General features: G+C 50.3%; 5 protein-coding genes and 1 non-coding gene across 20 annotated transcripts in view; 3 read left to right on the top strand and 3 right to left on the bottom strand.

Annotated features, from left to right (window-relative positions):
* LOC102945014 (zinc finger protein 883-like) overlaps window positions 1-25199 on the bottom strand; it is a 705100-nt gene extending 679901 nt beyond the window's left edge. The window contains exon 1 of the mRNA XM_043537467.1: window positions 25135-25199. The gene's annotated coding sequence lies outside the window, so the exon portion shown is untranslated. The remainder of the gene's footprint in view (window positions 1-25134) is intronic.
* The window catches only part of LOC102943236 (zinc finger protein 883), a 2438435-nt gene that overhangs the window by 240977 nt on the left and 2170533 nt on the right, over window positions 1-26925 (bottom strand). The gene's annotated exons all lie outside the window — the stretch shown is intronic.
* Window positions 1-26925, top strand: part of LOC119564595 (zinc finger protein 883) — a 1467279-nt gene that overhangs the window by 152021 nt on the left and 1288333 nt on the right. The gene's annotated exons all lie outside the window — the stretch shown is intronic.
* The window catches only part of LOC122463947 (zinc finger protein 501-like), a 200335-nt gene that overhangs the window by 151736 nt on the left and 21674 nt on the right, over window positions 1-26925 (top strand). The window lies entirely within an intron of this gene.
* LOC119564623 (zinc finger protein OZF-like) lies at window positions 158-25190 on the bottom strand. Of its 4 annotated transcripts, XR_006287747.1 has the most exons (6): window positions 25135-25190; window positions 21943-22031; window positions 21130-21256; window positions 18441-18554; window positions 15338-18030; window positions 158-169 (listed from the first exon to the last, which is right to left on the bottom strand). XR_006287747.1 is itself a non-coding variant. In XM_043537474.1 (5 exons), the coding sequence occupies exons 2-5, from the start codon at window positions 21982-21984 to the stop codon at window positions 16697-16699; spliced, it is 1617 nt and encodes a 538-aa protein (XP_043393409.1). In that variant the 5' UTR covers window positions 21985-22031; window positions 25135-25190; the 3' UTR covers window positions 13624-16696. The 4 variants fall into 4 exon arrangements, 3 of the variants coding, with proteins under 3 accessions (XP_043393409.1, XP_043393411.1, XP_043393410.1); XM_043537474.1 differs by lacking the exon at window positions 158-169 and having other exon boundaries at window positions 13624-18030; XM_043537476.1 differs by lacking the exons at window positions 158-169; window positions 21943-22031; window positions 25135-25190 and having other exon boundaries at window positions 13624-17213; window positions 17298-18069; window positions 21130-21181.
* Window positions 6218-6289, top strand: TRNAE-CUC. The gene has a single exon. It is a non-coding gene; the product is annotated as a tRNA-Glu (tRNA).

Raw genomic sequence — 26925 nt, 5'->3', positions numbered from 1 at the left:
GCCAAGCTGTTTTGAAGGAAGTAACTCAAAGATTTTCTCTCTGCTTCCCATGGTAAGGTCTGACTGGGAAAACAAAATCCCCCACATGGAAAATTTTCTGCTGAGAAACCAATACTAGTCTGTTTGGGGACTTTGATTTGAATGGATTATTATTATTCTCTTCTGATCTCTGAATTATTTCAGTTCAGTCTTTGTCCTCCAGATGTGTTGCCAGGTGTTGAGTTGTGGGGGAGAGAGGCCAAGTCATGACGTCTCTTCCCCTCTTTCATAGTTTCTTCCAACTTGCTAGGAAGTTCCTTTGCTCTGATGTGAGTCAAGCAGTGTCCATTGTCTCCAGGCTGTCTCGGAGGAGTCCGCATTGTACACGGTTCCTGGGAGAGTCCTTGGGAGCGTGGATACCTTTACTGGGCCAGCAGCGAGTCTGGTTTCTCCAGCGTCTCACCGGAAAGGCTGGTGGTGGCCATTTCCCAGCCTCATCACATATTTCAGTAACGCACCCAGAGCAAAACTCCACCACTTCCCAGACACGGCTAGCACACACCATCCACCCAGGTATTAGCCTTCAACAGATCACGACTTTTACAATGATAGCTCGCCAGGCCGACTTTGTACAAATCCTACCTTAATTCTATGAGAGTGGTGACTATGGGGCTTCCAGGGTGCTGCTTTGAGCACAGCCTGCCACCCCTGGGCTGACACTGCAATGGAGACGTCCCCGTAGAGTCCCTCTCTCCCGGGATAAAGATGGCAGCAGGGCTGGCCTGGGTCACCTGACGTGGGCTGCTGGAGCTCAAGCTGTGGGGCCCAAATGTGGGGTGCAGATATCTGTGTTCCTGCTGAAGCCTGGGTTCGGAAACCCTCCCCCCTCGTGGGACCTCAGAGGTTGGGCTCAAGCCCATCTGTCTCCATTGTCATTTTATAGCCCTGTAGCCCCAGCCCCAGAAGCCTGAGTCAGCTGCCCCGGGCTCTGAGACAGGTGCCCTGGGTGTTTTAATCGCTGTGCAGACATAACGTTAGGATACGTCTACAGTGCAATGAATCACCCACGGCTGGCCCGTGTCACATTAATCCAGGACAGCGGCTTGGGCTGAAAAGTTGCAGTGTACAAATACAAAGAAACAAGAGCAAAAACCGGTTGCCTTTATAGCTAGATAGCTACAGATACATGGCAAATAGCAACAAGAATTAGCGTAGAGCTGGATCGAAAAAAAGAAAGATTAATCTTTGCTCTACAAATAATAACTACTGATAAATGGTAATATAAAAAAGGACCTCGAATTCCTTCGTAATTTGATGGTTCTTGGAACTTCCAGCATATTGGCTAGAATTTTTGAGACACAGATTGTCAGAAAAACGTTACACGCTGAGTGCCCCACCTGAAACAACGGCAAATACTGTTGCCTAGATAGATAGATACATTGCAAAGAGCAACAAGAATCAATGTGGAGCTGAATCTGCAAAACGGAATGATTAATCTTGCAATACACATAATAATGTATTAATTCTTATTATTAATTATTATTATGTCATAAAGGACCATGAATTCCTTCATACTTTTATCATCCTCAGGATGTTGCTGTGAATTCAGAGACATGATTGTTTTCTGTAGCAGCCGTTGCAGTTTCAGCTTTTCTGATGCCTGTCTGAGTTTGGAAAGTAAGTTCTTTCTTGTCCTGTTCTTCAAAGGGGACCTGAGTGAGCGGATATACACTGGCAGCTGAGAAAGCCTTTGAAGGGGACATCCAAAGCTGGGCACAACTGGTTTCTGACATGGATTGTAGTGTAGTGGGGTGGTTATCATGTTTGCTTGACACGCAAAATATCCCTGGCTTAAAACTAGGCAGAAACAGAGCCTTTTCCCCCGACTGATCAGTGTTGGTCTTCCTCCATTCCAAGCCCTTTGCTGAAATACACCCGTATTTCCCACACTTTTTCTTCCTTTTTCTTTCCTTTTACAATATTTTAGGGTTGTAATTTAATGGCCACACAATTTTGCTCATGAATTAAAGTTTAACACAACATTTGACAGCCTTTTCCCATGCCCTCCTTTCTGTCACTTACAGGAGTTTACTTATGGGAATATTCACTGATTTATTGCAAAGAGCATTTCAAAGGAAGGTCAGAATCATTTACCTTGGATTCACTTTCCTTACTTCTTTCTAATTCTTTCTCTCACATAGATGGGGAAATCTGTGTTGGAGCAACTTAACTTACCCTCTGTCTTTCTAGATGGAAGCTGACACAATTTAAAACTTCCCAATTCGCAAATATCTATGTGAAAATATTTCCTAAACCAATGCAGAGATCCTGGGCAGGACTAGGGGTGAGGCAGATTAATAATTGTCTGTTCTTTATTTTTGTGCTTGCTAATTAGCCATTTGGAATTTTAATATGTGATGGCATTACAGCTGAAAGATAATTTCAACATGTGGAGAAGAAATGGTTATGCGGGCTAATAAATGTTTCTTGGTGTCACACCAAAAGTGATGCATTCGAGAGTGAAAGAAGAACTAATTAATGTCTTATGAGCATTTGCTATGTAGTTGTAGCCATGCAGGTCCCAGAAAAGCTTGTCTTTGTCCCCAACAGAAGCTGGCCCAGTCAAATATATTATCTCACCCACCTGCACGTTTGCTCGCCACACTACCTGAGAAAAGCGGAAAGAGACTCAAAGCAGAGAAAATGGAACAAAGAAGTTTAATTCCTAGCTGAAAAATGGGCCCCTTTGTCAGCTAGAGCCAATCTCAGACGATTCTGGGACCTCTTGTGGCTATTGCAGGTTTTGAAAAAAGCCAGGTGTTATTTAGACAATATCGCTTCCAGTATATCCACTGAAGCAGATTTACGCTTCACGATTGCTGTGCATCCAAAGAGATTCATTCAATTCAGCACACAAGTGAATAGAGATGGGCAGCTGGAGTCAGCCAGTTCTCCCCCATCTCAAAGACTTTGGTTTTTAAAAAGGCCCCTTTTGGTGTTTATAAGGGACAGGGCAGAAAATGGCCAGATAATAAGCTATTGGGGTGAAAGTTCTGAGGTTTTTTTAATTTGCAGTGAAGACTGAATGGAGAATTGTGTCGAGAAGTTTCTTTCCCTGACTGAGGATGGAACCAAGGCAGCATCAATGAGAGTCCTAACCAGGAGACCAAGGGGACTCAACAGGCATACCACGGGCCAACTCTAGACAGCCAGAAATTTTTAATGGACCCTGAAATCTTTTTATTTACTTATTATTATGATTTTTTAAAATGATTTTCTCTGGAGTCTGGACCTTGATTATATCTAGACCGAGAAATTTGGACCTTGACAAAAAATAGTTGACTACCCCTGCAGTAGACCATAAGGGAGGCAAAGTAGGGTTTTTTGGTTCAGCTCCTCTATGCTTTCTAAGGCTACTTTCTCTCCAGTTTAGGAAATGGTCCATTCCCCGTTTCAGAGGGGACAAGAACAGAGAGTGAAGGAACCCCTGTGCTCATAACCTGAGCTCAAGGAAAAGCGTTGAAACAAGCTCAAATTATGCTTTAGGTTCCTCCATCAGAATCCCAAGAGCAACACAAAAGAGGAACAATCCTCCTCTGCTTTCATTTACCCCACCGCATCCCTCTCCGCTTCTTCTTCCGCCTACCTAGTGGCATGTCCAGGGAAACCACGCCGCTGATTATAATTTTGGCATAGAAAGCCAGGGAGGGGATTTGCTTCCACTTGACGTGAGCAGATAGCATTCTGACTCAGTGTCTATAATCAGGTTTCCCAGCTTTGGCTGCCCCCAGTTTGTCACCTCTGCGCAGGCAGGAAGCAGCCAAAGTCCTGACCCTCGCGTCACATGGGCTCTGGGATCATGATGTTTTGCACAGCATCGGCGAGTCAATGTTTCATCTCTTTGTCCTCCTCGGTAAGCCGGACCCTTCCCCACAAATGGTTTCCTCTGACGCTGGAGGGATCAAAGGACCTGCAGGTTTCCTTCACTCAGCTTTATTTTCCTGCATTTCTTGTGTCTTGTATTGCTGTGCCAGGGAGCTGGCAGGGAAATGCCCATGGGAAAGTGAAGTGAAAGTGAGCTTTCTTGGTTTGGAGCTTTCCTATGTTTTGTCTCCTGGTGAGAAGGGGAAACTGGAGGAGCTATCGTAGAATTTCTGATGGATATTTGAGGTCAAAAAGAAGCCATTGGTGTTCTTTGTGTTCCTGTTCTTCAAAGAGAAACGCTGAAATAGCTGACGCAGTGGCTACTGAGAAAGCTCTACTAAAGAGGCCAAAAGCTCGCCACGACTGGTTTTTGCAGTGTAGGTTATTACCACGTTCGCCTCAGGCATGAAAGGCCTCCGGGTCATCGGGCAGAAACAGTGTCTTGTTTTGCTTCTAATTCTTTGTCTTTTCATTCACTACAAGTCCTTTATCAAGCTTTCTTCCTCATTATTTTTTACTTTCATGAAACTTTAGGGTTGGAAGGTGGGGATTACCCTGAATTTTGAGGGAAGGAATAGACCATAAGTTTGGAGATTGCCAGCTACATAACAAATATGAGCCTCGAAGAATCCCAACCCTTTGTCCTGCAGATTTAGCTCCCAGACAGGAGTTTCCCCCTCTTTCATTTCTTTTGAGCTAACTGCAAACAGCCTCATGTCCCCTTTTCATGTCAGAAATGTCTATTGACTGATGATCACATTTCCCCTCCTTCCCTGTCTAGGCAGGGTCGGGATGTGAGGAATGAGAAAATAACAAATGGAAATTTCGAAGCCAGCCTTTTAACAGACAACATCACATTTCCTTTGAAATAACACTGATTTCCTTTCAGAGTGGTAGCCGTGTTAGTCTGTATCAGCAAAAACAATGAGGAGGACTTGTGGCACCTTGGAGACTAACAAATTTATTTGGGTGTAATCTTTCGTGGGCTAAAACCCACTTCATCACATGCATGGAGTGGAAAATACAGCAGGAAGATATATATACAGAGTCCATGAAAAGATGGGGGTTGCCTGAAAATCATAGAAGATCAGGGTTGGAAGGGACCTCAGGAGGTCATCTAGTCCAACCCCCGCTCAAAGCAGGACCAACCCCAACTAAATCATCCCAGCCAGGGCTTTGTCAAGTCCCCTGCCCTCTGACATGTCCTTTCACAGAATCACAGAGTTGGAAGGGACCTCAGGAGGTCATCTAGTCCAATCCACTGCTTAAGGCAGGACCAATTTTTGCCCCAGATGCCGAAATGGCCCCCTCAAGGATTGAACTCACAAAGAACTGTTTGAAATGGGCCACCCTGATTACCACTACAAAAAGTGATTTTTCCTCCTGCTGATAATAGCCCATGACATGCTAACAAAGAAACAGCCGTGATTTAAAATCTCCACTCAGAAATGGTGAACAAGAGCAGAACCCAAAGTAACTGAAGGAAGGGCAGATGATCACAGTTAGTTCAATTGTTTAAGTCAATACTGTCTCAGATGTTCTGGGGAGAGAATTCCACGGTAAGTGATTTTGTAAGTGTAAGTACAATGTAAGTGATTTTGCATTTTTGCAGGACATCAGATCCCCTGGGGAGAAGCTCCTCAAAGAAAATGTGGCCCCAGGAGTGTCAGAGAAGGGAATCACTGTTTGCCTTACAAGGTGGGTGAGGGAAACCTGCAGGGACTTAGATTCCTCCAGAGTCTGATGAAACCATTGGTGGGGAAAGTCCAGGGAAGCGGAGGAGGAGAAGGAGAGGCAAAAAGGGCTTGCAGCTCTTGTGCAATCCCCATGCTCCCAGCAGAAGGGTCCAGGGGGTTCAGCACTTTGGCTGCTTGTTGAGGACACAGAATTCAGAAGGTGGCAAAGCTCAGAGCCCCGTTACATGGAGTCAGATGCAATCAGGTCACAATGAGGGGGAGCAAACTCCCTCCCTTGCTCTCTATGCCAAAGTTCCTATCAGCTCAATGTCCTTCCCAGAAGAAGGCCCAGGTCGGCTGCTGAGAGGGTTGCAATGGGGTCAATGAAGGCGGAGGAGGATTGTTCCTCCTGGGTTTTCTCTCTGTTGCTCTGTGATCCTAGTGGAGGAAGCTGACGCATCATTTGAGTTTGTTTCAGTGGCTTGGGTTGGGCTCAGGTTGTGACCCTGAGCACAGGGGTTCCTGCCCGCTCTGCTCTCAGCCGCTCAGGGAATGGACAAAGGAGCAGCTTCAGAAATTGGACAGAAAATAGCCTAAGGAAGTGCAGCACAGCTGAGAAGAACAACAGCCCCATCCTCTCCCTGGTGGTCTAGTGGTTAGGATTTGGCGCTCTCACCGCCACGGCCTGGGTTCAATTCCCAGTCAGGGAAAAGTGACTTTATATCAAAACACCTTTAATTTATTCTTCACTTGCAATTTTAACAAATTGACGGTTTTTCCCTGACTCCCCCATCTTCTACGTGATCTTGGCAAGGGCTTTGGAGACGATATCAAAATCAAAGCTTCCCACTGACTAGGAGCAGAATGTGGACATGTTTCCACTGTGCACCTCGATGTCCACAAATAGGTGCAAATTCTTGTTCCCCCTTGCTAGCTAGCCTAACCAATGTTATAACAACAGTAATAGACACTCAGGTTGACCCAAGATGTCAGTTTTCTTGCTGAAACAAAACCAAAAAATCATTTTGCGTCAACCAAATTATTGCAGCAAATAAAATATTCACGCAAAAACCTTTCATCCCGCTCTATATACCAGTCTTTGGAAGTAACCATCTCGGCAAAACTGACCATTAGCCTCTTCCATTCCTGAGGTCTACCTGCTGTCATGTTCTAAGCATAGACGATGGGCCTTTCACCTGTTGGCCACTGGTTACTACCTTGCTCAGGTAGCTACTGATGAAAGGCAATGTGGTTTAGTGGCAGACCTACTTCTATCCCTCTGCCCAACTAGGGGTGTTTGTTTCACACTGCACGTAAAAATACAATCAATGCATTTTGTTGATACCTAAATCTGGGATGAAGATGAAACATTGTGATTGTAAGTGAATGAGAAAATCTCTGCTGAGTTCGACAGAAGGAAGGTTTTCTCATCAGATTCTAGCACACGATAAAAGTTCTGAAGGTTCTTCGAGCTTCCAGACACATGGGCCAGAATTTTCAAAAGGTCTCACCCCCACCCCTAGAGCCAGATTTTCAGGTGAACTCAGCTCCCATTTGGGCAATAAACATTTTGGCCAGATTTTCAGAAAGGTTCAACACACTGAGGGCTTGGGGCTCTCTGCTAGATACAAGCTGCCAACTAGACATGGAGCCATTGATCACTAGACATATGCACATAAGGGAAAGCCACACAAAATATACAAAGAACAAATCCACACAAAACATATAGAAAAAGCACACAAGACGAAAGCACAAAAACCACATACCAAAAGAATGCGAAGCAAAAAACAATTTGCCGGCAAAAATCAGACACACGCACACAAAACTATGCAAGGCATCCACAGAAATCACACAGGACCCACATGCTCGTCAACCCGACAGACAAAAACCACATGAACATATCGAAAGCCAGGCAGGGTTTGAGTCTCACAGCCAAGAGGGAGTGCAGGAAGATGGTTTGGGGAGCAAAGGTTGAGGGGGAAGTCAGGGGCTCAAGAATCAGAGGATGGGCAGTGCTCTGGGCTCTGCTTGATGCCTCCTGACACAGGGTGCGGGTGGAGAATGGAGCCTTGTAGATCTGTGCAATCTGCCCTGCACTCTGCAGACGAAGAGAACCTGGGTGTCTTCTGAGCCGGAATTGTATTTTCTGCCGGGCAAGATGAATGGCAGAAGCCATTGCTTAAAGAAAGCTGATGCTTGAACTCACAACCTCAGCATCGCTCCTCTCTAAGTACTAGGAGCTAACCCATTGCACCGCTGCAGCCCAGAGGGGGGCGAGGGGTGTATAAGCCAAAATGAATCCACGCTAAAGGCCACATGCAAGTGAGCTGGGTGGTATCCTTCTGTCTGATAGACCTGGGACCTGCCTTCAGCTGCTGATAGGATGGTTGGTGATTTGAACCCACCCAGTGCTGGAACTTCTCATTGGTGAGGTTAAGGAGACTTTTAAGAAGAGGAGGAAAGCCTCTTCCATTCCTGCCGAGCTCCATTTGTCTCCCGCAGCCCTTTAGGCTCTCTGCTCCCCTGTTGGGGAGATGCAGAGACAAGCCCCCATCTTGGTGAGTCACCGAGAGGCTGTATCCAATGGAGTGTGTGGGGGAGAGGGGTGGGGTAGGGCTGGATTGTGCTCAAGGGAATAAGGTTGTGTGTGACAATGGAAGGTTTACACTACAGCAGGGATCGACGCTCTGAGATCGATCCACCGGTGGTTGATTTAGCGGGTCTAGTAAAGACCCTGCAGATTGCTCTCCAGTGGACCCCTGTTCTCTACCCCCAATGACAAGAGTAAGGTGTAGACCCCACTGGAACTCAACCTAAGGTATGTCTGCTCCAGCTACGTGAATAATGGAGCTGGAGTTGAGTAGCACAGGTAAGCCCCCTAACATCGTGGTGCCGGTGACTGACTCGGATGCATCGCATGGGATAGGTGAGTGGCTGCCTGTAAGCCCCCCTACCCAACAGTCCGCACAGCTGCTTGGAGGGGGTCTCGCGAACTCTCGTGATGGCAGTAGCGGGTTCTGGCAAGCCAGGGTAAAGGATTTTTTGGGTAAATGGATAAGGAAGAACCAGGTCCCATACCAGGTGCAGGGGTCACCCTGGGATGAGATGAAAAAGGAAATGGAGAAAGTGTTAGGGGACCCAGAGGGATGGGCGGTGGCTGAGGAGCCCACCCTCCTTGGTGTATGGCTAGTGGAAGAAGGTCCCTGCCCATGGGGACTGAATGCCTTCCAGGGAAAGGAGACACTTCAGTCCGCTTGTGAGAGGTTCAAAGTGAGGGTAGCAGTAGGAAGCTGCCAGGAATCTTTCAAGTTTGGTGCTGCTTCAGCAAGGGCTGCTGAAGGGTTGTAAATTAGTTAGGGGTGGTGAAAGATGATTTGGCACAACAGGGTTTGAAGTCAAAAGCAGAGTTAACAGATGACCTTTCGAGACAGGACAGAAGCGACTTTGTCTGAACAAAGTGCAAGCTGGTCTCCATATTGGAAGAGAAGGTTCAAGGTCTGGAGCAACAGGTATCGACCCTGTGTTGCGTAAGAGAAACTGAAGATTTCCTGGACAGACGTCAGGATATGCTTCTACGGGCACAAGGTTCTGAAGATTCAGAGCAGGCTGCGCAGCGGGGACAGGAGGATGGTGAAGAAATTTGGCATCATGTGACTTCCAGAAGAAAAAAGGGGAACGTCCATGTACCAGCAACGCTGGTACAGGCAAGTAACCGTTTTCATGTTCTCTCCACAGGTACTAATGCGGAGAGTGGACCAGATGATACGTCTGAGGGAAGGGAGCAGAAGGAGACTCCGCCAATTGGAAGGCATGAGATGCACTGTCCCAGGGATGGGGGTTCCACAACCACCGCTCCCAAGAGAAGGAGGCAGGTGGTGGAGGTCGGGGACTCTCTCCTCAGGGGGACTGAGTCATCTATCTGCCATCCCAACCGGGAAAACCGAGAAGTCTGCTGCTTGCCAGGAGCTAAGATTCACGATGCGACGGAGAGACTGCCGAGACTCATCAAGCCCTCGGATCGCTACCCCTTCCTGCTTCTCCACGTGGGCACCAATGATACTGCCAAGAATGACCTTGAGCGGATCACTGCGGACTACGAGGCCCTGGGAAGAAGGATAAAGGATTTTGAGGTGCAAGTGGTGTTCTCGTCCATCCTCCCCGTGGAAGGAATAGGCCAGGGTAGAGACCGTCGAATTGTGGAAGTCAACAAATGGCTACGCAGGTGGTGTCGGAGAGAAGGCTTTGGATTCTTTGACCATGGGATTGTGTTCCAAGAAGGAGGAATGCTAGGCAGAGACGGGCTCCACCTAACGAAGAGAGGGAAGAGCATCTTCGCAAGCAGGCTGGCTAACCTAGTGAGGAGGGCTTTAAACTAGGTTCACCAGGGGAAGGAGACCAAAGCCCTGAGGTAAGTGGGGAAGTGGGATACCGGGAGGAAGCATGAGCAGGAGTGCGTGAGAGAGGAGGGCTCCTGCCTCATACTGAGAAAGAGGGGCGATCAGCGGGTTATATCAAGTGCCTCTACATAAATGCACGAAGCCTGGGAAACAAGCAGGGAGAACTGGAAGTCCTGGCAAAGTCAAGGAATTAGGATGTGACTGGAATAACAGAGACTTGGTGGGATAACTCACATGACTGGAGTACTGTCATGGATGGATATAAACTGTTCAGGAAGGACAGGGAGGCCAGAAAAGGTGGGGGAGTTGCACTGTATGTAAGGGAGCAGTATGACTGCTCAGAGCTCTGATACGAAACTGCAGGAAAACCTGAGAGTCTCTGGATTAAGTTTAGAAGCGTGAGCAACAAGGGTGATGTCGTGGTGGGAGTCTCCTACAGACCACTGGACCAGGGGGATGAGGCTTTCTTCTGGCAACTCGCAGAAGCTACTAGATTGCACGCCCTGGTTCTCATGGGCGGCTTCAATCATCCTGATATCTGCTGGGAGAGCAATACAGCGGTGCACAGACAATCCAGGAAGTTTTTGGAAACGGTAGGGGACAATTTCCTGGTGCAAGTGCTGGAGGAACCAACTAGGGGCAGAGCTCTTCTTGACCTGCTGCTCAAAACTGGGAAGAATTAGTAGGGGAAGCAAAAGTGGATGGGAACCTGGGAGGCAGTGACCATGAGATGGTCGAGTTCAGGATCCTAACACAAGGAGGAAAGGAAAGCAGCAGAATACGGACCCTGGACTTCAGAAAAGCAGACTTTGACTCCCTCAGGGAAGTGATGGCCAGGATCCCCTGGGAGAATAACATGAGGGGGAAAGGAGTCCAGGAGAGCTGGCTGTATTTTACAGAATCCTTATTGTGGTTACGGGACAAACCATCCCGACGTGTAGAAAGAATAGTAAATATGGCAGGCGACCAGCTTGGCTTAACAGTGAAATCCTTGCTAATCTTAAACGCAAAAAAGAGGCTTACAAGAAGTGGAAGATTGGACAAATGACCAGGGATGAGTATAAAAATATTGCTAGGGCATGTAGGAATGAAATCAAAAAGGCTAAATCACACCTGGGGTTGTAGCTAGCGAGAGATGTTAAGAGTAACAAGAAGGGTTTCTTAAGGTATGTTGGCAACAAGAAGAAAGCCAAGGAAAGTGTGGGCCCCTTACTGAATGAAGGAGGCAACCTAGTGACAGAGGATGTGGAAAAAGCTAAAGTACTCAACGCTTTTTTTGCCTCTGTCTTCACGAGGTCAGCTCCTAGACTACTGCACTGGGCAGCACAGCATGGGGAGGAGGTGGCCAGCCCTCTGTGGAGAAAGAAGTGGTTCGGGACTATTTAGAAAAGCTGGATGAGCACAAGTCCATGGGGCCGGATGCATTGCATCCTGAGAGTGCTAAAGGAATTGGCGGCTGTGACTGCAGAGCCATTGGCCATTATCTGTGAAAACTCATGGCGATCGGGGGAAGTCCTGGACGACTGGAAAAAGGCTAATGTAGTGCCAATCTTTAAAAAAGGGAAGGAGGAGGATCCTGGGAACTACAGGCCAGTCAGCCTCACCTCAGTCCCCGGAAAAATCATGGAGCAGGTCCTCAAGGAATCAATTCTGAAGCACTTACACAAGAGGAAAGTGATCAGGAACAGTCAGCATGGATTCACCAAGGGAAAGTCATGCCTGACTAACCTAATTGCCTTTTATGATGAGATAACTGGCTCTGTGGATGAAGGGAAAGCAGTGGACGTGTTATTCCTTGACTTTAGCAAAGCTTTTGACACGGTCTCCCACAGTATTCTTGTCAGCAAGTTAAAGAAGTATGAGCTGGATGGATGCACTACAAGGTGGGTAGAAAGTTGGCTAGATTGTCGGGCTCTACGGGTAGTGATCAATGGCTCCATGTCTAGTTGGCAGTCGGTATCAAGCGGAGTGCCCCAAGGGTCGGTCCTGGGGCCGGTTTTGTTCAATATCTTCATAAATGATCTGGAGGATGGCGTGGATTGCACCCTCAGCAAGTTTGCGGATGACACTAAACTGAGAGGAGAGGTAGATACGCTGGAGGGTAGGGATAGGATACAGAGGACCCTAGACAAATTGGAGGATTGGGCCAAAAGAAATCTGATGAGGTTCAACAAGGACAAGTGCAGAGTCCTGCACTAAGGACGGAAGAATCCCATGTACCGCTACAGACTAGGGACCGAATGTCGCGGCAGCAGTTCTGCAGAGAAGGACCTAGGGGTGACAGTGGACGAGAAGCTGGACATGAGTCAACAGTGTGCCCTTGTTGCCAAGAAGGCAAAATGGCATTTTGGGGTGTATAAGTAGGGGCATTGCCAGCAGATCAAGGGATGTGATCGTTTCCCTCTATTTGACATGGGTGAGGCCTCATCTGGAGTACTGTGTCCAGTTTTGGGCCCCACACTACAAGAAGGATGTGGAGAAATTGGAGAGAGTCCAGCGAAGGGCAACAAAAATGATTAGGGCTCTGGAACACATGACTTATGAGGAGAGGCTGAGGGAACTGGGATTGTTTAGTCTACAGAAGAGAAGAATGAGGGGGGATTTGATAGCTGCTTTTAACTACCTGAAAGGTGGATCCAAAGAGGATGGATCTAGACTATTCTCAGTGATAGCAGATGACAGGACAAGGAGTAATGGTCAAGTTGCAGTGGGGGAGAATTAGGTTGGATATTAGGAAAAACTTTTTCACTAGGAGGGTGGTGAAACACTGGAATGCGTTACCTAGGGAGGTGGTGGAATCCCCTTCTTTAGAAGTTTTTAAGGCCCGGCTTGACAAAGCCCTGGCTGGGATGATTTAGTTGGGGATTGGTCCTCCTCTGGGCAGGGGGTTGGACTAGATACCTCCTGAGGTCCCTTCCAACCCCGATATCCTAGGATTCTATGATCATTTGGCCAACAACATGCAGCAAAGCACCCAACTAAATTGCATGAATGCTCTATAAACCACTCCTCAATTATACAGAGACACCAGCATATCTCCCCAGCTCTCAGCCTTGCACCTCAGAAATGTACCATCTTACACGGCTCATGGCCTTCTCTTGAAAAGTGTAAGCTCATTAATTAGTTTGCCACTTCATCAAAAATAAAGTGGACACGCACCAGCCTTTGTCATGTGAGCAACTTTCCCAAGCACTTTGGACAAACTCAGGAGTAAGTATAAAATATTAAAATAAGTTTATTAAGTATAATAAGGTCAAAAGTGGTTACATAACAAATGGAAATAGACTCTCAGTCTGAACTCTAATTTGAATATACTAAGCAAGAATTGGATCAAACAGCTTTTCTCACTCCCTGGTTGCTCCAGGCAATGTTGAGTTCTTAATACACAGACTGAATTCCCTCTCAGCCTGGGACCAATCTCCGCAGTTCAAATTCTGAGTCTTCCAGACAATCTTCCAGGTGTTGAGATTGGGGAAGAGAAAGGCCATGTGGGGGTGTCTTTGACTCTCATTTATATTTTTTCTCCAGGTGCTAGGTAGATTCTTGCTGTGATGCTGGGGTTAGTTAGCCCCCAATATGGAGCAGCCGTTTGCTTCCTGCACCTTGTGGTAGGCATGCCACAGCTCCTTCACTTTGGCCCCTTTCTATCATGCATCATGAAATCTGTGTGTGCACCTCGGGAGTTACACTGCAGAAAGCTGCTTTCCTGTGCAGAAACTTGCCCGTGTAGACAAGGCCGTAGAGGGCTTACAGAACACAAGAACGCAAGACTGGTCATAGACTGGGTCAGACCAATGGTCCATCAAGCCCAGTGTGCTACCTGAGAGTGACCAGTGCCAGATGCATCGGAGGGAATGAACAGAACAGGCTTGTTGACCTGCAAGGTGAGGGTCTTTCACCTTTATATTTAACCTCATTGTTGTCCATTCCTACTTATCCTATATCTAACCACCCCTCCCCTGAGGTCTCTGGGCAAATCAGGTGTGAACCACTCCTTTGACACAGACGTGTCCCAATCCAGCTGAATTGAGGCAGAATTTGGGCCAATGTCAGTTTGGAAAAGGCCTGCTTCACCCAGCAGGTTTCTCAAAGTATCCGTTGCTGTGAACCGCATGTCGTGTGGATTTCCGAACCCCAAAGATAGCAAACATGAAAGAAACACAAAGCCGGTTCTGAGGTTTCCAGAGCCAGGCCTGAGGGGTAAAGAGCTGTGCTCAAAAGGAGAAGGGGCCTCAGCACCTATAAAAATAACTGGTTGCAAAAACAAAACAAAAATTACATGAAAAAAACCAATCAAACAACAACCACCCAGAAAAGCTCCCATCACACGCCCATCACCACTGTAGATCTTGACATCTCCTGCCTAATGTGACATCTTTGCTTTGCGAACCAGAGCCCTGGGGAACTCTCTGGCTGTTCCCCTCTCACTGGGGAAAAGGTTCCACATCTTGTCTCAAGTAATTTTCCTCCTAACAGAAGATTTATTTTAAAATTTATCCAAATAAATTCCATTTGAAATAGAAATTATTCCAGTCTATACTGGGTCTCTATTCTCGTACATGCTATTTCTCTCACATGTTCCCCCACTCTCATTCCTTTGGAGTCAGGTTTTAATTGCAGGATTAGCCACCATTTGCTATTTTGTAGGAGGGGGCTAGAAGAAAACCTGAATTATACTGTGACACTGAAAGTGATCACAGAATCAGCCTCTTACGTTACACTAATAAACTTCACGTGTAATTTTGTTGTTGCTGGTAACAATTTATTCAAAGATTACAAACTATAAACCTTTAGGGCAGTTTTCTCTTAATTCCCATTTTCACCCAGTGAGCTCTGTGTGAAGTCACATTCTACCATAACCTAGGAGCCTTCCATTTCTGAGAGTTCATTTCTCCCCGGGTCTTCTCCCAGAAGTGTGGGTGGAAGGGGTCTCACACTACGTGGGAAGGCTGCATCATGAGAAAAACCACCTGTGCTCTACTTTCACACTTTCTAATCTTTCAGAGTAGCAGGAGGCGGAGAAGTGAGACAAATGCATTAGACTCAAGAGCAAAACTAAGAGACCAAACCACAGACTCTGGACTCAGCATTCATGTATCCTGCAGTCTGAACTTGGAATCTGTTACATTCCCTCATTGGCTACCATCATTTTACCAACACGGAAGTGCTTCTTGTCCAGCAAGGCAGCCAGTTTGGGACCCATAGGCATGGGATGGCTCTGAAGGAATCAGCTGTTTCTCTCTGGATCCAAACTTTGGATCCAAATGGTAAAAGACAGTTGTTCCCAGTTTCATCACGGCATCCTTTAGAAGTGTGAGCAATGCCACTTCAATAGGGAGCAGCGTTCTAAAAACAGTTTACCTCGGCCACAGGTCACCAGAGCGTCCATCTCTGGGGTGAAAATCAACCACTCGTACCTGTCATTTCTACCTGATTTCTTGTCAAATCTTTGACCTGAGTTGTAGCAATTTTACACTTCTCTGGCGTAGAATTCTTCACCAACCACACAACATACCAGTAGCGATAGTGAGGTATAACTCCCCCAAATATGCCCTTTTGTTTCTTTAATCTGGTGGCGCAGATTTAAATAAGGGACTAAATTCAGGTGCAGCTTAGAAACCCTGTAAGACACCAAATGTCAGGTATCTACTCAAAATAGGTGTCTTTCTGCAGCTCCATCACATTCCTTATGGATTTCATTTCCTACACATTTACAGCATCTCCCAGGAGTGAGTTGAACAGAAATGTCAATTCCATTTTTCCCATCTCTACCTAGGAAGGGATTGCATTTCCCAAATAATAGGCAACATGCACCTGATTAGGAAGGGGAGACTTCAGGAGCAACCTCCTGCAGGGCATGGGCCACAACTGCTTTGGGAGGCAAATGAATGGTGTTTTGCTTAGTTCCAAATCATTTAATAGAGAATCCTCTTCCCAGCCCCTTTGGGAAATAGTGACCTTACCAATTGAAGAAGAGGGGGATTGGGATGGCGATGGAGAATCCCTCTGATTTACCCTATGTTCTTCTGTTGTTACAGAGGGGAAAAGACATTTTTCCCTATCCCTTCCCTGTTCCTGCTCTTTGCTATACTTCAATATATTTTAAAGGGACGAAAACGGTAGTAAAAATATCTGCCTTCAGGAAAGCCTGAAGCAACAGCGCTTTGATGAACTGTGACAACTGGGAATGAAACAATATGTTCCTGGTGGGGGAACTTGATGACTAACAAGTGTTTTTAAATGGGGGAACAGTATAACCGGGATGCTCAGGGTTTGTTTAGACTAGGAAAAGTGATGGAGTTTAGGTCAGGACAAGGGGAAAGCTAATGCCAACCACTGCACCTCGGCTGCATCTGCACAACAACTGTAGTTGTGGTTTTACACCAAGATCACTGACTTCAGCAGCCAACGCCATGTGCAGTCCTAGTGGATGTACGGTGCGGGTAGTTTTCCTCAGTGTAGCTTGTTGGGAACAAACCTCTCTCCCACCCGGAGCTGATGAACATTCCTGGCTGGAGGGACACACGCTCCTTCGACTCAAAAGGAAAGGAGTTGATAGAAAAGATCACAGGACTGACCCCAAAGAAGGGTGAGCTGCAAAAGGCAGAAGCAGGCAACTCATCTGGGGGAGCTGAGTAACCACGGTGAAGATGGGGCACAGATCACTGAGAGGGAATTAGCAAATGTGATTTAAAAAAAAAAACACACCTTTGGCCAGCCCTAGTCAAGGCATTTGTTACAGATCACTCCCATGTGGATTTTCTGATGTCTAATAAGGGTTGAGCTCTGCTTGAAGCTTTTCCCACACTCAGAGCATGTGTAGGGCCTCTCTCCTGTGTGGATTCGCTGATGTGTGATAAGGGCTGAGCTTTGACTGAAGTGTTTCCCACACTCACCGCATCCATAAGGTTTCTCACCCGTATGGATTCGCCGATGTATGATAAGGTATGAGCTCCGATTGAAGTGTTTCCCACACTCAGAGCATCCATAAGGTTTCTCACCCGTGTGGATTCTTCTATGTGTGCTCAGTACAGAGCTCTGATTAAAGCTTTTCCCGCACTCAGAGCACATGTAAGGGGTCTCTCCTGTGTGCGTTCTCTGATGTGTGATTAGGGTAGAGCTCTGATTGAAGCTTTTCCCGCACTCAGAGCATATGTAGGGTCTCTCACCGGTGTGGATTCTCTGATGTGTGCTAAGGGCTGAGCTATAACGGAAGCGTTCCCCACACTCAGAGCATGTGTAGGGTGCGTCTCCCGTGTGGATTCGCTGATGTGTGATCAGGTTTGAGCTCCGATTGAAGCTTTTCCCACACTCAGAGCATGTGTAGGGCCTCTCTCCTGTGTGGATTCGCTGATGTGTGATGAGGGCTGAGCTATCAATGAACCATTTCCCACACTCAGGGCATCCATAAGGTTTCTCACCCTTGTGGATTCGCTGATGCGCAGTAAGGGCTGAGCTATAACTGAAGCTTTTCCCACACTCAGAGCATGTGTAGGGCCTCTCTTCTGTGTGGATTCGCTGATGTGAGAGGAGGGATGAACTGTCAATGAAGTGTTTCCCACACTCAGGGCATCCATAAGGTTTCTCACCCGTGTGGATTTTCCGATGTGGAATAAGGTGTGAGCTCTGCTTGAAGTGTTTCCCACACTCAGGGCAGCCATAAGGTTTCTCATCTATGTGGATTCTCTTATGTGCAATGAGGTGTGAGCTCCGCTTGAAGCATTTCCCACACACACTGCACGCGTAAGGTTTCTCACCCGTGTGGATTCTCTGATGTGTGAGAAGGTCAGAGCTCCCTTTGAAGCTTTTCCCACACTCGAGGCATGTGTAGCGTGTTCCTTCCAAGTTCATTCTCTCACGTGTAAGAAGGTCTGACTGGCTACTGAAGTTTTCCTCTGGCCTCTGCTGACTCTCACAGGCTTTTGTTTTTTCTGGGCATGCACAGCTCCCAGAATCATTCCCTTTGGACCTTCCTGAGAACATCCCATGTGCTTCTACTCGCTCAGCATCTTCCTGCTGGGGTTCCTCCTCGTTTTCACTCACCATCCCAACACCTGATGGGAGACAGAGAGAATCCAGACGTAAATCTCTGCCTGTGCCAGAGAGAAAGGAAATCTCAGAGAGAAGAATGGAAAAAGGGATGAAGAAACCAAAATATGTACAGGAGAGATCAAACCTATCAGGAGCTGATTTTCCCTTAAACCTTCCCCAGAGGAGAGAAAGGAAAGGATGAGTTCTGGGTCCGTATCTCAGAAGAAATCTCAGGGGACAGCGAGATTGGGGAGGGACCTGCTGCCAGTTGTCAGTCAGGATACGTGGGAAGCCATGAGTGACCTCTGCCTAATGATTCCACATCTGCAGGGAACAATCCTCAACTTGGAGAGCTCACAAGGTCTTTGTAGGGCATCCCAAATGTTTCCTGTATTCACAGACAGTTTGGGGGTTGGTTTAACCAATGCCTCACCTGTGCAGGCAGCTCTCAGGAGCACTTTTTTCTCAGAGCCATGAACGTCTGGGACCCACGGCTCCTCCCCTCGTTCCAGCTGCGAGATCACATCAGTTCTGGAAACTGGAAACCCTGCTCAAGGCAAAGAAACCAAGGGAGGTCAGTGGAATTTGTGGGATACTTGTCACAAAGAATATTCCATGCTTTTAAGCACAGCTCGTTTTTAAGTAGTAACGTCCCGAGGCCGGCTTCCTTGGCTCAAAGTGCCAGGAGATGATTATTATAAATCATATTCATTATCTTAGTGCCTAAGGGCCAACTAACAGTGGGTCCTCATTTTGCTAGGCACAGTACAAACCGAGAAGAGTCGATGGCCCGTGCCCTGAAGAAGTTTCAATGTAAATAGACAAGGCAGACACAGAATGGGGGAAGGGGTAGAACTCACAAGCAGAGTGAACTCCGTAAAGGCAGAGGGACAGATCTGATCAACACAGGCCTATATCTTGAGTCTATCGGATTTAATATTACAACTAGGGCCAGTGTTTTCCGGAAATTGTCGCTAGGACTGCATTTTTCCCGAAATTACTCTTCGTTTCTGGAATCACCGTTAATAACTGGAATTGCTGATCGGGGTGGGTGGGGCATGCAGGGTCACAACCCCCCAGATTTCTCCCTGGAGACCCCCGACTCCTCCCCAGGGCACAGGCTGGCTGCAGTTGAGACTTGCTGACAATTTCTTCCCTCCTCATACAAGTCTGGGATCAGCAGTGGGACGCCAGGCTCTCTCATCATGCTGCAGAGAGGACGGCACTCACAGCTGCTCGCGGCCGTGTCCACAGCACCTCTCCCCTGCTCATCTCCCCTGCACGCAGCTGGTTCATGCCCCGTCTCTCCAGCGCACAGCTGGCTCTAGGCTCTCAATGCCCAGTGTCTGGGCCCCACCTCCCCCACACAGCTGGCTCCTGTCCCCTCCCCCCAAGGCACTTTCAGGCTTTAAAGGATTAGATATTGCTCACGTTTCTCAATTACTCTGTTTTCATTGCCTGCAAACTCTTGCCCGAATTATGACTGTTATCTGTATAGCTAAGCCAGCCCTTGAAAGCATGAATTCTTCACAGACTAGGATGCCGAGATGCGCCAGATGATACCAGGAAGGGCTGCGGGACGGGTTTCCTGTGCAATCTGGTATCACTACGGGGTGATGAATGCCAGATCTCAAGGTTAGTTATGCAGACCTCCACCTTTTGAAGCTTTACCCAACGCAGAAAGGGGTAGTGACGGATTTCCCCTCATTCAGGAGACTGAAGACGACAGACTTTTGGGGGATAAACAGCTGAGTTTGAGCTGACTGAGGGGGGTCTTTCTGGGCTACAAACTCACAGGACCTGATAACCACCAAGAGGTAACCCTTTAAGAAAGGTTTTAATACACTTTGGAACCGATCAGGGATTCCCATGAGGACCGCTGAGGGAATGAAGGTAAATATGCATTTGAATGCTCTTCTTGTTTTATGAGAACGGGAACAAGAAGAGCAGGGATATCACTGAATGCAGGATCTCAGCAGTACTAGATGTCAGGATAGCACCATATTGCAGCCCACTGGAAAACAACGCACAGTCAACCTGGGGAACTCCTTGCCAGAGGACGATGTGAAGGCCAAGATTATAATAGGGTTACAAAAAAAAAAAAAGCCACCATGAGAAATCTATCGAGGACAGGTCCGTGAATGGTTATTAGCCAGGATGGGCAGGGATGGTGTCCCTAACTTCTGTTTGTCATAAGCTGTGAATGGGTGACAGGAGATGAATCACTTCATGATTCTCTGTTCTGTTCATTCCCTCTGGGACACCTGGCACTGGTCACTGTCGGAAGACAGGACACTGGGCTAGATGCACCTTTGGTCTGTCCCAGTGTGGTCGTTCTTAAATACTAGGGAACCTAGTGAGTCCAGTGCAATGGGAGGGAGTAGGAAAATCCCTGGGTGTGGAGAACACTGGGAAATTAGAAACTATCATTCAGAAGCAACAGACTTTAAATAGTCTAGAAAAGCAGAATGTGAAAAATAACAATCGGGGTCATGTGACTTCAGGAATGAGGGACTCAAAAAACCAAGTCTGCAGAGAAGAGAGATTGTGGCTATTGCACACGGGGATGGGGGGAGCAACTCTCCAGGTCTCAAGGATTTTCACCAGCAACCTAGGCCATTTTCCCATGCACGGGTGCAATCCGGAGCAGTGAGGAGTTGCGTCATCTGTTATCCTGGGTGAGATTCAAGGTTTTGCAGCTGGAGCTCCCTTGTCTGGATTCCCCCAGCCAGCATTGCAGGACGCCCCGAGTGTCTGTGTGATCAGTAACCCTGGACCAGCAGCCCTGACTCCAGCAGCCTGCTTGTTACACCCCAAGCACATTCTGGTCTGGGTGGAGAAGGCTCAGGGTTTGAGAGAAGGCCAGGGGTAGGAAGCTTCTGTTGGTTATGCTGGACCTAACCCCCCGTTTTACTTGTGCAAACAGGAGATATTGGACACTGTGCGGTACTGCCCCTGGGCTCTGTCCCCACAGTGTTCTGCAGCAGGGGAGGGTCTCTGGTCGTGTGTGGGTCACTGGGGTGACGCTGGAACAGGACAGAGCAGAGGGGGCATTGTGGGGGTGGCGTGAACCTCATCTCTTCATTTCCCCCTCCAAGAACCGAGGGGACAGGAACCCTCACCCAGCGAGGTCACATTCTCATAGGTCTCCTGCATGACGTCTCTGTAGAGGGCTCTCTGAGCGGGGTCCAGCAGAGCCCCCTCTTCCCTGGTGAAATACACAGCCACCTCCTCGAAGGTCACCGGCCCCTGAAAGAGCAAGAGCCCCCCACTCAGGACCTGCTGCCCCACTCACAGCCCCACTATTTGTGGGGGAGAGGAGCCAATCAAACGGAAACTCTGGGTGGATCGCAGAGTCCCACCCCCACCCCGCTCAGAGCACCCAGGAAACACCAGGGTGAGGGGGCGAAGAGAGAGCCCCTCCTCTCTCCCAGCAGATCCATCACACACCTACTAGCCACAGACCGATACAGGAGATGCTGCCCCGAGCCGGGTCTAGGGAGAGATCTCTTGTAGGAAGCCCAACACCCTCCTCCTTGTCAGGAGCTGGATATGAGGCAGGGGAATCTCCCCTAAGCCTGACTGGTGGCTGCCCCCTTCTTATTTCAAGGCACCCGCTGGTTAGTTGGCTCAGGCTCCAGCATTAGGAGTCTGGGCCTTTTTCCCAGCTCCATGTAGCTGGGTTATTTTCTGTTCACCAAATTGGAGCATTTCCACCTCCCAACCTCATGGGTCTGTTCCTAGAATCTAGGCCACTTATTAAACGACTGCCAGCAGGTCTGCCACCCCCTGGCCTCCTCCCTTTCTCCACCCTGTGCATTTCCTGCCCCGCTCCAACCTCCAAACCAGACGGTGCAAACCCTCCCCTCTCCGGTGTATTTGCTGCCCCTCTCCCTCCTGCAGGAACAGATCAGAACCCCCCCAATAATCCCTACCTCAGCTGGCTCCTCTGCGGCCATGTCGCTCCCCTGACCCATGGGAGGACGGGATGAACCGGAACGAAACGTGAGCGTCGTTCTGCAGCCTGGCCGGGCGAGAAGGGCTGTTGTGGAGGTTTAGGAACGGGCATTAGTTCATTTCACATCACGCTTCCCCCAGGCTCTTTCCCTGCAGAGCGAGATCCTAGATTCTGCCGTGCTGAGAAAATGCTCAGTCTCTTCATTACAGCAGAGACCTGGCCCCTCCTGCCAGGCTAGGCCCACAGACACACTTTTACCTCCTTTCTCCCTCCAGCATCCCATAACAAAGTCCCTGAACGCAATCCTAGAAAAAAGCAGAACCAAAGGAGTCCCATGACATTGACCCCACGGCAGCCACACCCCAGCAGGAGGGACATGGGGTCAGGAACTGGGTTTTCCTCTGACTGATCCTCGTCTTCTCCACAGGAAAGTCATTCTCCCCACAGCGCAGTAATGCAGCTGTCTGGGCAGATTAGAGAGCTGGAAATCTCTTTCAAAACTCTTTTATCCCATAGACCCTCTCAGTCTCTCCATCTCCTTTTCCCTGTGCCCTCTCCATGCCTGTCTGCTAAGAAACTCTCATTCCTGGGTTGTTTGCTCCCCCAGGGCTGGATTTGCTCCTGCAAATGGGAGGAGAAATGGGGTGGGGGGCTGTTTGTGTACAGTCATTTTATAGTCCCTCACTGCCTGCCTGGGATTTCCCCATTGCCTGCCGAGGACCCCCACCTGCCCTCCACCAGGATCTGCCAGGCCATTTGCCTGGGACCCCCTCTTCCTCCCAGCAGGACCCCCTGATGCTTTGCAGGAGGACCCCTCGCTCTGCGCCAGGGACCGCCCCACCACAGCTCTGGGCACTGGGCATGGCAATGGTCCCAGGAGCCAGCTGGGCAATCCCAGACAGAGCCCCTGGCACAGCACCAGGCAGCGTCTAACCCCCTGCCCCACTTCCCCAAGAGACCCCCCACCCCCACTGGTCTGCAGCCAACAGGCCCCCAGCGATACCCACCTCCAGGACCCAGAGCCTTAGGGCTGGGCACATCAGAACTGCCCCCCGAAACCCCAAACCCTCCAGAACCCACCAACCTGACTAGGGTCCCCCCTGCCCAGCCACCCAGAGGCCTCCCCCTACCACAATGCCCCTTCAGCTCCCGCTGCAATCTCCCCACACAGACATGCACCCCCCCAGCAACAGTGTTCCCTCGCAGTGTCTGATAAGTGGATAGAAAGTTATCACCACCCCTTGCTGGCCAGTCACACAGGCAGAGGGAGCCGGGGGGACGCTTCTTTAACAGGAGAAGGGAAGTCCTGGAGGGCCAAAATAAGTAAGAAATTTCCATACTCTGTCACTAGCAAATAATGGCCACCGTGCATCCACCCCAGAGTTCGCTACATCTTTTACTGCGGGAAGCCACCCCTCACGGAGACCCTTTGTCACGGGGTTTGGGATACTTCTGGACCCACGCTGCACTCAGAGGGACCTCCCCATCCCGTGCCGGCTAGAGAAAAGAAAAGGGTCCAGCCAAGTCTCCTGTCACCAGCAGGGAACCACCGATCCCCCAAACAGGGGGAGGCCTCTGGCTTTGATTTTGTATTGAATATATGGCTAGTCTCTTTTATCAGCAAACATTTTTAACAGAGAGAAAGGAGGGAACAAATGATTCTCAAAGGAGAGGGAAAGATGATCATTGTTGCGGGGGGTTAATTTCCCAACCAGGATGGAGAAGGACTCAGGGCGACAGGTTCCCCCCAAGGAAGGGGAAGTTGCTGGCATTTAGAGACATGGGGAACAGCCCCAAACCCAGGAGGATTTTTAATTGACATTTGATAATGACATAGTAAGAGGGAAACCTGAGATTTCAGATCAGTGTTCATAAATGAAAGAGAAAGGGTGGAAATCTGAGGGATTTTGGATCCATTTATGCAAATGATAGAGAGGAAAGTGGAAAATGAGAGGGATTTTATCACAGGTGTTGATAGGAGGTAAAAGCTGAGTGTATTTCCCACCACTATTTGGTCAATGAATAGAGCGGAAATGGGTAACATTGGCAAACATTTTAGATCCATATTCAGGAATGTGAGAAAAGGTGTGAATCTGAGAGTTTCTTCGTAATTTATAATTACAGAGACAGGGAAAGCTCTCAGGGGCATATTCAATTAGAAGTAGACAACTAGAATAAAAGTGGGGCAAACTTTTTTATGAATCTTTGAGACGTACAGAGAAAACGTGTCACAAACTACGCAACTGAGAACATGGGATAAACGCCAAGACCGGGGGGGATTTGATGTGGCTATTAAATAGCTAGCTGGAAAAGGGGGACCGTTTGTCATATAAAATCCAGCCTGTCCAATACATAAACAGAAAGTGATGGTCCCCCCCACCGCCCCCGTTCACCTGGGCAGCAGGGAGCCCTCTGAGGGGCTGATTGAAGAGGGCGGGGGGGGGGGAGCTGGAGGGCTCCCTGGGGGAGGGGAGGGGGCGGCAGTGGGGGATGGGCAGGTGGGGGCAGTGGGGGATGGGCAGGTGGGGGCTGGGGGCAGCGGTGCTGCGGTTGGGGGGCAGCAAGTGAGACTGGGAAGCCGGGATCGGGGGCAGCCCCAGGGGGGACACGGGCCCCTCCCTTCCCCGCCCCGGCAGAGACCCGGCGTCTCCTCCCACCCCCACGCCGGGGGCAGCCAGGTTGGGGGATGGCTCCGGGCTCCAACTTCCCCCGACACCGGGACAAATCGCTGCGGATCAAACGGGGGGGGGGGAATCCCGCCCCCCCCCCACGGGAGGAGAGTTTAAATGGACATGTGAGGAGGAGGGAGAGACGGGGGGGGATCAGGGGAGACGAGAGAGCGGATGGGGGGGGGGGAGGGGGGAGTTTACAGCCACGTGGGAGCTACCGAGAGAGAAAAGGGGAGAACTGGGGGCATTTGTGCTGGGGGGGGGGGAAGGGGCACAAACAGGGACAGGATCCAATTAACTCCGCCCCCGCCCCGAGAATTTCCTGGCTGCACAGACAGTTCAACCCCCCCCCGGAACTCCGGCTTCTCCTCCCCACCCCCCAAGGGACCCCCCCGCCGGGCCCCAGTCTCTGCCCCCCCCAATCCCAGCCGTGCCGGGGGCAGAGAGTCACTTTCCTGCCCCCCCACCAGCGCTCCCCCCCCGTGGGGTCTCCCACTCACCGGGGCGGGGGCGGGCAGAGCCCGGGGCTGGTTCCAGCTGGAGAAAGCCCCCCCCGGCCGGGCACGGGGGGTCAATGACGGGCCCCCCCAGCACAGACCCAGGAGGGAGCCGCAGCTGCTCCTCCGAGAGACCCGACACGAGGCAGCGCCTGGGGGCGGGGCCTGGAGCAGACCGGGGGCGGGGCAGCGCCTGGGGGCGGGGCCTGGAGCAGACCGGGGGCGGGGCAGCGCCTGGGGGCGGGGCCTGGAGCAGACGGGGGCGGGGCAGCGCCTGGGGCGGGGCTCGGGCCCAGACCAGACGCTGCTGCTGCCCCCGTGGGACCCGGGAGCCCGGGCTGGGCAGCTGCGGCTCCCCCTGGGGTCCCTGCTGGGGGGGCCCGTCATTAACCCCTCCGTGCCCGGCCGGGGGGGGCTTTCTCCAGCCGGGACCCGCCCCTGGGCAGCCCCGGGCTCTGCCCGCCCCCAGCCGGAGCCCCCCGATGAGCGGGAGACCCCGGTGGGGGGGGAGCGCTGGGGGGGGGCAGGAAAGTGACTCTCTGCCCCCGGCCCCGGGGAGAAGCCTCGGAGCCGCCTCAGCCCCAGCGGAGCCGCCGCAGGCTGGGGGAGAAGAGCAGAAAGTGAAGAGAGAAGGGAAAAGAGCCCCCCCGTCCCCTCTCTGCCTCCCCCCTTCCACCCCACCATCCCGTCCGGGGGCATCCCGAGGCGGGTGCAGAATATGCAGCTGTGTAGGGCACCCTGAACTCTGGGGCACCACATTGCCCCACATTTCACGGGGCCCCTGGCAGCTGCCTGCTGCAGATGTGGCCCCCCCAGCTCCGGCAGCCAGCCCCATCCCCTGGCCAGCCCCCCGGCCCGTGGGCTGCACCCACTGCCTGGGGCAGGGCCGTCCCGAGGGGGGCGTGGGGCCCGAGACAACACCCTCCACCCTGCCTCGTCGTCCTCTGCCCCCGGCCCACCCCCATCCAACCTGTCCCCCGCCAAGCCTCTTCCCCCAGCCACGGACGCAGCCCGGAGGACGGGCAGGGGGCCTGCCCCGGCAGCAGGGGTCGGGCCGGACCCCGCAGCCACCAGCAATGGTGGGACGTGGAGCGACCCGGCCCCAGCCCACTCCCCTGTGCCCTCTGCCAGCCGCCTCCCTCCGCTTCCCGCGGCTGGGGAGTGCGGGGGCAGTCCTTCCCCCTCCCGCAAGGGACCCGGGCAAAAACTGGGGATTGCTTGGAGCAGGGGTTGGACTAGATGAGCTCCTGAGGTCCCGTCCCACCCTGCGATTCTGTGACTGCAGCCTGAGTCCAGCACCAGGGAACCCATGGGCGCAGACCCAGAACCACCCAACCCACTTCCGGAAGCTTCTGGATGGGGAGTGCTTAATCTGCCTAGCAACAATGACCCAGACCAGATCGCTCCTACCTCCCACCAACTGGTCTCGTAAAGAGAGAGCTCCCGATTAGGCACAGGGCTTACATGTTCCTAATTATTTATACCAAATATAGGGCTTAACTGCTAAAATCGGTACCCACAACAATCCTCTGTGAGAAGGTGCGTGGCTCTCCCCTGCTGAGTTCTCTGTCTTAGCAAATGAGTTCGTTACAGACGATTGACCCAAGGTTCTTCCTTTCCCTGTGACACCAATTCCACTTTTGTTAACTGTCTGGAAGCACGAGCTTCAGCCACCGCCACGTCTTTTTCACGTAACGTAACAAACGAAAATAGAATAAAATGAAACCCAAAGGAAGTGGAAAGGCAGGTCTGTGCAAACACATTGAGGGTATTAAGCTTTTATGTTCCGTTCTG

Source organism: Chelonia mydas, chromosome 28 (assembly GCF_015237465.2).
Source record: "Chelonia mydas isolate rCheMyd1 chromosome 28, rCheMyd1.pri.v2, whole genome shotgun sequence".
Lineage (NCBI taxonomy): Eukaryota > Metazoa > Chordata > Testudines > Cheloniidae > Chelonia > Chelonia mydas.
Note: the sequence above shows the minus strand (reverse complement) of the source record. Positions and strands in the feature narration are given on the sequence as shown.